The 8,634-nt window shown below is 37.0% G+C and overlaps 1 protein-coding gene across 1 annotated transcript in view; it reads left to right on the forward strand.

Moving 5' to 3' along the window:
- The first annotated feature begins 6,849 nt into the window (after window positions 1-6,849).
- LOC107677745 (NACHT, LRR and PYD domains-containing protein 12-like) overlaps window positions 6,850-8,634 on the forward strand; it is a 39,026-nt gene continuing 37,241 nt past the window's right edge. The window contains exon 1 of the mRNA XM_016472763.1: window positions 6,850-8,592. Coding sequence (XP_016328249.1) covers window positions 7,288-8,592 — 1,305 coding nt within the window. The 5' untranslated portion in view covers window positions 6,850-7,287. The remainder of the gene's footprint in view (window positions 8,593-8,634) is intronic.

Genomic DNA, 8,634 nt, shown 5'->3' on the forward strand with positions numbered 1-8,634 from the left:
GAACTGTCCTGAGCGCGTTCGCGTCTTCTTGTTCAGACTGCGCGTGAGGCGTCAACAAGAAGATGCGAACGCGCTCAAGACAGTTGCGGTGAAAATCAGAGGTAAAAAACGATAAATACTGTTCAGTTTCTTGCACAGACCGATCGTTTTGAGTCTTTACACATCAATGTATCGTCATGAGCCGCCGGGTTTAATTTGGTTTTGTTTGTGTATGTTTTAGACTCTCAAAGCCGTGATTCTTATTCACTTCCATTATATGACTGACAGACTGCAACGGTTTGAGTTAAAAATCTCAGTTTGTGTTCTACTGAAGAAACAAAGTCACCTACATCTTGGATGCCCTGGGGGTAAGCAGATAAACATCAAATTTTCATTTTTCCTTGAAGATGTTTAGTATTTGCCTCAGAAGTTTTCCTAGCTATTTGGTATGTGTTTTACATTCATCCCCAAGCAAACAAGGTAAATGTGGTAGAACTTATATCTGCATATCCTGACCCACCTAACATTATTCTTTGAGATTGTAACAATTGTAAATATAAGAAATTACTGTGCAATTTTAACCTGCCCTACATGCAAGGATAACATTTTGGAGTTATGCTGTGGATCCATTAAAGTAGCTTACACACTCAAAAAAAGTATTCTTTGGCTGAACATGATTCAATCATGGACAGTGGATCCACGTGATTGTATCATGTTATTTGGACACGATTAAATCAATTTATTAAGACATGTCTGATTTTAGTTGAGTTTATTCGGTTGTGTGGCTTTAGTTCATACTACATGAAATATATGAGTAAAGATAATATGTTTACATCATGTAGAACCACTGTCCATGCAAGTTCAGCCAAAGAGTTATGATGTAGTTGTTGGCAGTTTAAGGATAGTACTTTGTACATCACTAGCACTCCCATTGGAATTGGTTTGTTTTTAATTAAAGTACATTAGACTTTTTTTAAAGCAGGTCCTCAACCCAACCACACGCTCCACACTTCACCACAATGGTAACTTGCACAAAATACACCAATATAAAGTCTTTTAAAATGCCCACCTAATAGAGTATTATACATGCACTGAAAAAAAAAATGTCATTCATCCAATTAAAAAAATGTAGGGTAATGGTTCACATCTATATTTTATAACTTGAGCCAATGAAAAATAAATAACTTGCCCTAAACAATATTTTCTTTGTCTATGAAAACTATTTTTACTTTATAAAACTTGGCACAAAATATACAGGTGCATCTCAATAAATTAGAATGTCGTGGAAAAGTTCATTTATTTCAGTAATTCAACTCAAATTGTGAAACTCGTGTATTAAATAAATTCAGTGCACACAGACTGAAGTAGTTTAAGTCTTTGGTTCTTTTAATTGTGATGATTTTGGCATTCTATTTTTGATCTAAACAAAAAGATATAGATTTAATCAAAACAAAAATTCTCATTTAAAAAAGAATATTAGAAATTATTTATTTTCTCCAATAAAATAGATATAGATTTAATTAAACAATTGTTTCTCATTTAAGAAATATGTATTAGAAATAATTTGCTTTATCCAATCAAACAGATATAGATTTAATTAAACAATTATTTTTCATTTTTAAAAATAAAAGTTAATAGAATTTTTTTATTTTAAACAAACAAAAACATATGGGTTTAATAAAACATGATTCCCATTAAGGGACATTACTTAATATTTAATCTTATCCAAAATCTAATAAAAAAAACAAAACATCAATAATTTTCATTACATCGAAATTTATTAACTCCCACACATCCAAAATTTCAGTACTCAAGTGTCAGATTTTTTACTTCTGAGAGCTGGCAAACATTGACCTTATGAAAAAGTCTCCCTATTATTTCATTTGACTAAAAAATGCATAAAATAACACAATTTCAACATTTTCTCTCCCCATATCCAGTCCTGTATAAAGCATGATGGGAAGTGTAAAACTTATTTTGAGGTACTTGATTGAAACATGTTCTTTCAAAATTAAAACTTCAGAGTTAAACCAAAAAGTAACCATTTCAAGTCAGTTTAACATGATGCAGTCATGTTTGAATGCGAAACCTGATACAATGGTGTTAAATCAAAATGATTTGTTTAAATAAAGTGAACAGCATCAAAAAAAATATTTTTTTTTGTCAACTGGTAAGCTACCTCTGGGAACTGCAGATGATAATATGGTTTAGCTTGTTCCTGTTTATAAAACTATAAATGGGTAAAGTCACAGTTAACCCTTTCACACAAAAGTTTAAAACATTCTAGCTGAACCCCCAGCATGAGATTTTTAAGGAGATTGTTATTTTAGAACTTTCCATGGCAATGTTTTATGCTTGTCATGTGACACACCACAGCCACAATAGCACTGTATGGCTTATTTATTGTTTTATCTCCTTTTTCCTTTTTTGTTCAAAATATTCACTGGTTAACTTGTTAAGCATATAATGAACTATCGTCTCAGGTTACTTATGTAACCATGGTTCCCTGAGTAGGGAACGAGACACTGCGTCCTCTAGGGGTCGCTATGGGGAACGCCTCGTTGTGACCCGTGTCACTGACGCCCTGTCTGGATCACATCCCTTAGGTCTTTTACTTACCTTCCTTTGACCCGCGATTCTTCCTACCCCTACCCGCAGGCGGGGAGGAGCGCGAGCCGCGACACTAGCCTTCTGAGCCAATCTAATGTATTTCGGGAGAAGTGGATGAATTTATGTGTTGTCAAGCAAACAAATCAAAGTAAGTGACCAGTTAACTGGGAGAAGAATAGTGTCACAACTGACTGCATATAAACGCACAAAGATGAATCACGGTATCTTCAGAAAAGCACAGACATAACAAATGAGAAGTGAAAACACAGCAACTAAAAATACTAAGGAAAACAAGTTGATGGGCTGAGGTGGAGCGATGGGAAAGCTTGTGCCCATAAGACACAAAGCAGGGAAGCAGTACCTCGGTGTCCCAATCAATCAGTCAGTTCTCAGTGTCAAGCTCCACCAAGACTCTTACTGACATGGATGTTGCCGGCTCACACATGGAAAAATTCTGCCAACTGTTCAGACATGGCAGAGGCTTGCTCTGCTCCTGGGTTCTTCTGAGTTCTCCTATTTCTAGTGGCTCAGTTCTGGCCAGCCCGAGTCTGGTTCTCGGATCTTGTGTCTCTCCTGGATGGCACTCCTTGGGAGATTCCTGTCCGGAGAGACCCCCTGACCCTGAGTGCAGAGGTCAATCTATCACTAACTGAGGATGCTGAGACAATTCTGAGTTTCATCTCCCTCTACAAGGAAATTGTATGCTTTGAAATGGCAGCTATTTGAGTCATGGTGTTTGAGTCACTTAAACCCAACCTACTGCCCGGTTGGTACAGTGCTGGAATCCCTCCAAGAGCACTTCTCAGTAGGGTTATCCCCTGCTTTGCTTAAGGTACATGAGGCCAATATTTCTGCTAGCCACGTACCTGTTGATGGAGTTTCTGTGAGTAGGCACCCCTGGTGTCTCGATTTTTGTATGTTGATAGGCAGCTGAAGCGTATCAGCAGGCCGCAAGATTCATGATTCTAAACCCTTGAAGACTGAGACAGCTGCCCACGACTAAAATTAAATATTGTTATTAACTGTTAAAAAGTTTTGAACTGTTCTTCCAATCTATATGCTTAGACTAGTAAAGAGGAGATTCTTGGCGTTTCGGAGGTATTGCATTTGTCTGAGGTGGACATTCAGAGGATCTGTAGTGATTGTGGTTACGTCATCACATTTTGATCAGTATTGATCCGTCAAAAGAAACCTATGCAGTTTGTTCATCTGAGCCAAACAGGAACGATTGTTGATACTTCTGGCAAATTCATTCATCCTTAGGAGAACTTGAAGTTTCAGTCTAGTTATTTAAAAAAAATGTCTCCGTTTATAATGATATATCACTTGATGCTGACTGCTAGAATAGTTTTGAAAAAAAGAAAGAAAAAAAAGAGAAATGTACAGTACAGGCAAGTCAGGTGCCCCAAAATATTCTAGGTCTTTAAGGGTTAAAGTGGCTCTTCTACTAGCATTGACTTTGTTTAAGAGAGTAGGAGATCTGCAGGCCCTGTCAGTTGTCTTTTCCTGATTAGACTTTGCTCCTGGAATGGTCAAAGGTATTCTGGACCCTAGACCAGACTACATTGCGAAGGTGCCTTCTGCAATTGACCAGCTGGTCATCCTGCAAGCTTTCTTTCCAGTCTTGTCTGCACTCAACAATTGTCTGTGCCAGTGTTACACAGCCTTGTTGGACAGACATCCCCTCCTTAGTGTGGTGGTGTTTTTATTAACATTACCATAGTGTCAATGCCATAACACAGCATCGAGTCCCATTCAAAAGGGAACATCTCAGGTTACTTATGTAATCCAGTGCCACATGTGATTCAGACACCGGCTCACACAACAGTGTTCCCAGAGCATCAAAACATGATGTAGCATCGAGTTCTTTTTTCATTTCTCTTTATATACATAACCTGAGACATTCCCCACTAGTCAATAATCATGATGAAACCGGAGCAAATTCAGTCTTTAGTGTCCTTCCACAGTTACTTTCTTAATTCAGTGCTTTAGTACAATAATACCTTCTTTTCATTACCAAAATCTCTTAGCTCATCTCTCTGATCTGCTGCATTTCTCCTCTCCTTTCTACTCTCCCCCGAACAACCACTGTAATTTCGCAATAGACAGTTGAGTGATGGTTCTAGCACTCAAAACAATAAAAAATAAAGAAAAAATCTAACATATAGCTTAATACAATATTTTACATATGCTCAGCAGTCCTGCTTTATTTATTGTAGCACTCTTAAAGTAGCACATATACACACATTTTCTTTGAACCAGTATACAGGTGCATTTCAATAAATTAGAATGTCGTGGAAAAGTTAATTTATTTCAGTAATTCACGCTTTCCCATCGCCCCACCTCAGCCCAATAAATGAACTTTTCCACGACATTCTAATTTATTGAGATGCACCTGTAGACCTTATGTAACTCCACCCATTTTTAGCGCTGCACTTGTTTTCTGTCTTCCGTTTGTATTTCCACAGCGTGAACGTAAGGTCTTAAAAATGTATGAATTAACTACTCCTTTTATAAACCTCCCGGTCTGCTGACATTTGTAATGACATCTGCCTTGAACATTAAAATGCTCATGATAACTTTAGTTAACTCTACAAAATGTAAATCCACTTCACCAGCTAATTACTCTTCAACTGCGATACTTAAGAGCTACTGCAAAAACGAAAGTTTAAAGACAGAATTTTAAAGATGGCAGCACACTTGTTTCTTGCGCATAAAGCCCATTAACACTTATGCTCTAAGTTGGAGACTATAACAAAACCAAAATAATATGAAATGAAAGTACATAAACCATATTCTTGTGGAGTATATGTTATGTTAGTGGCAGAAGTTCTTCATGCCTCAGCGGATATAATTGTTTATTATTTTTCTGGTTTGTATCATTTATGTTCTCAGTGTTTGTAAAGGGTTAAAAAAGGTCACGATTAAATTGCAGGAGAACGCAGCCTGTTAAAATGAGTCTCTATGAAGAGAGAGAGGAGGGGGATGTTGTTCACTACGAGAACAAGAGAGCATCATCTTCAGAACCCAGTTGTGTGTCTATGAAGAGTCATGAATCCATGAGACAACCCCTTACATTCAGTGATGGACCAGGGACCTCCAACCCCAGGTGAGACAATTACCGGTACTGGAGACAAGAGACAGATTTATACTTTAAACATAAGTGATAAAGAGAGATCATCTGAATAATTAATGTTTTATTCATATTAAACAGCATCTAGTCCAATATCACACCCACTCCCCTGAGCGCACACACCTGTAGCAAACAGAACACCGGCTGTTACATGATGTCACATACTAAACTAAGTTCTCTTTCACATCTTATTGCACTTAAACTGACAAATACAAACAAGGTTATGTCAAAAACAAAAGTTCACAAAAACACAAATACAAACAAGGTTATGTCAAAAACAAAAGTTCACAAAAACAGAGTTTACACATAAAAACGTGCAATTTTCTGTAATAAAAATAAAAGTAATCCACTGTATTTTCAGTGGCTCAGATGTCGGGAGTACATAAACAATCCTAGTACATAAATAATGTCCTAGTGTCTTTGCAATGTGTTGTCATTAGCATTGTTGGGGAAAGTTACTTTTAAAAGTAATGCATTACAATATTGCGTTACTTCCGAAAAAAAAGGTTTTTAATATAAAAAGTTCTATTTTTGGTAAATGTAAAAGTTATTTCACACCAAAAAGAGAAATTAATATTCCTCAGGCTGAAGGAATAGTAAATTAATGTCTGCACAGCAGAATGCAGAAGAAGAAAGTTCAACACTCTTCAGCAATAAAAAAAGAAGAAATGTTAGTTTATCGTAATTTTTGCTTGTTAGTATGGTTGAATTGGATCACCGAAGGTCAGCAGCAAATTGGTTAATAAAATGGGATTAAATACATAAAGGATATTTGTATTATTTAACATATTTAATTATTGCAGCTTTGAGTCATATTCTGAGTTGCTTTTAACTGTTTTTATTAATTTTGAGGAAAACTAAATCTGATTTTTTTTTTGTGAGTGAGTGAGATGAATTAATGCATGTTCACATTTATTCTAGAACTAAAGTAACATCTTACTCCCGATTTCTCTCAACAAGGGGACAGGAGATCTTTCAATCAATAAATGGGAAAAAAGTAACTTATTTGAAAAAGTAACTCAAATATTTTCTTGTAAAATTAAAAAGTAATGCATTACTTTACTAGTTACTTGAAAAAAGTCATCTGATTACGTAACTCGCGTTACTTGTAATGTGTTACCCCCAACACTGGTCATTAGTCACATTTATCATTTATCGATTCAGTCCTCCTTGAGAATGAGATTAACTTATCAAATTGATCATCATTCCCCTATTTCATTTAGTCAGCAGATCCTCATTCAAAAACAAGTTGCCTGATTCATTTAATTCACAAACAATATGTAAGCTGTCAAAAATCACTCCCTAACTCTTAATGTCAAGTGTTTTATCTTAACTTATTTAACTCATTTATTTTACAAGAGCAAATGATCATTTGCCAGATGATTCTAATTTAAAGTTTAACATCCATTTAATCAATGAATGTCACTGATGACCTTAGTACAGTTTTATGGTCGGATGAGGAAGTTATGCACCTTTCAGAACACTGCTTCATGAAGCTTTAGCATTTTATGAATCTTTTGTTTCAAATCAGTGATAAAGAGCTTGTATGAAATTGACCAAGTCACATGATTTCAGCAAAGGCTTCATTAAGTCATATCCTTTTTCAAAATATTTGTAAATTTCTATGGTTCACCACTATGAGTGTTGATTTCATGGCTTCACTAGATCTTGCTGCTTGTGCCCTCATTCATTCTTTGTGTTTTTCTTCTTGTTTCTGCTGTATGGACAGAGATGAACAGACTGGAGAGATAGAACAGGATTGTCACCTACCAGTAGATAATGAACTACAGAGAGTCAAAGTCAAAGATCAACACAAAACCAGCATGAAGAAAAAGTATGAGAGCTTATTTGAAGGAATCAAGCTACAAGAGAGTCAAACCCTCTTAAATAGTATCTACACGCAACTCTACATCATAGAGGGAGACAGTAAAGGTGTGAATGAAGAACATGAGGTTTTACAGATGGAGAAAACTCCCAGAACACAACACTCACAAGACACTCCAATCTACTGCAATGACATCTTTAAAGCCTCAGCTGAACCAGGACGTGAGGAGAAAGAGCAAATCAAGACTGTTCTTACTAAAGGCATCGCTGGAATCGGAAAAACCGTCTCTGTGCAGAAGTTCATTCTGGACTGGGCCGAGGGAAAAGCCAATCAGGATGTAGATTTCATGTTTGTGCTTCCATTTCGAGAGCTGAACTTGATCAGAGATCATCAGTACAGTCTTCATAGACTTCTGCTGGACTTTCACCCTGAACTTCAAGATCTGGACTCAAAGATTTATGAGGAGTGTAGAGCTGTGTTCATCTTTGATGGTCTGGATGAAAGCAGATTTACACTGATGTTTTCAGAAGATCAGAAAGTTTGTGATGTGACTGAGACTTCATCAGTGGGTGTGTTGATATCAAACCTGATGAAAGGAAAGCTGCTTCCCTCTGCTCTCATCTGGATCACCACCAGACCAGCAGCAGCCAATCAGATCCCCTCCAAATACATCAACCGTCTGACAGAAATTCAGGGATTCAATGAGCCTCAGAAGGAGGAATATTTCAGGAAGAGAATCAGCGACGAGCATCAAGCCAGCAGAATCATCTCACACATCAGAAGAGCAAGAAGCCTCCACATCATGTGCCACATCCCCGTCTTCTGCTGGATCTCATCCACTGTGCTTCAGAAGCTCCTGGAAAAAGATCTGAGTGCAGAAATCCCTCAAACTCTGACTGAAATGTACATCCACTGCCTGCTGATTCAGATCAACATGAGGAACCAGAAATATGAAGAGAGAGATCCAGAGAAACTCCTGCAGTCCAACAGAGAAGTGATTGTGAAACTTGCTGAAGTGGCTTTCAAACAGCTGATGAAGGGCAATGTGATGTTCTATGAGGAGGACCTGATTGAGAGCGGCATAGAC

The sequence above is a fragment of the Sinocyclocheilus anshuiensis genome, unplaced genomic scaffold, assembly GCF_001515605.1.
Source record: "Sinocyclocheilus anshuiensis isolate Anshui unplaced genomic scaffold, SAMN03320099.WGS_v1.1 scaffold1001, whole genome shotgun sequence".
NCBI lineage: Eukaryota > Metazoa > Chordata > Actinopteri > Cypriniformes > Cyprinidae > Sinocyclocheilus > Sinocyclocheilus anshuiensis.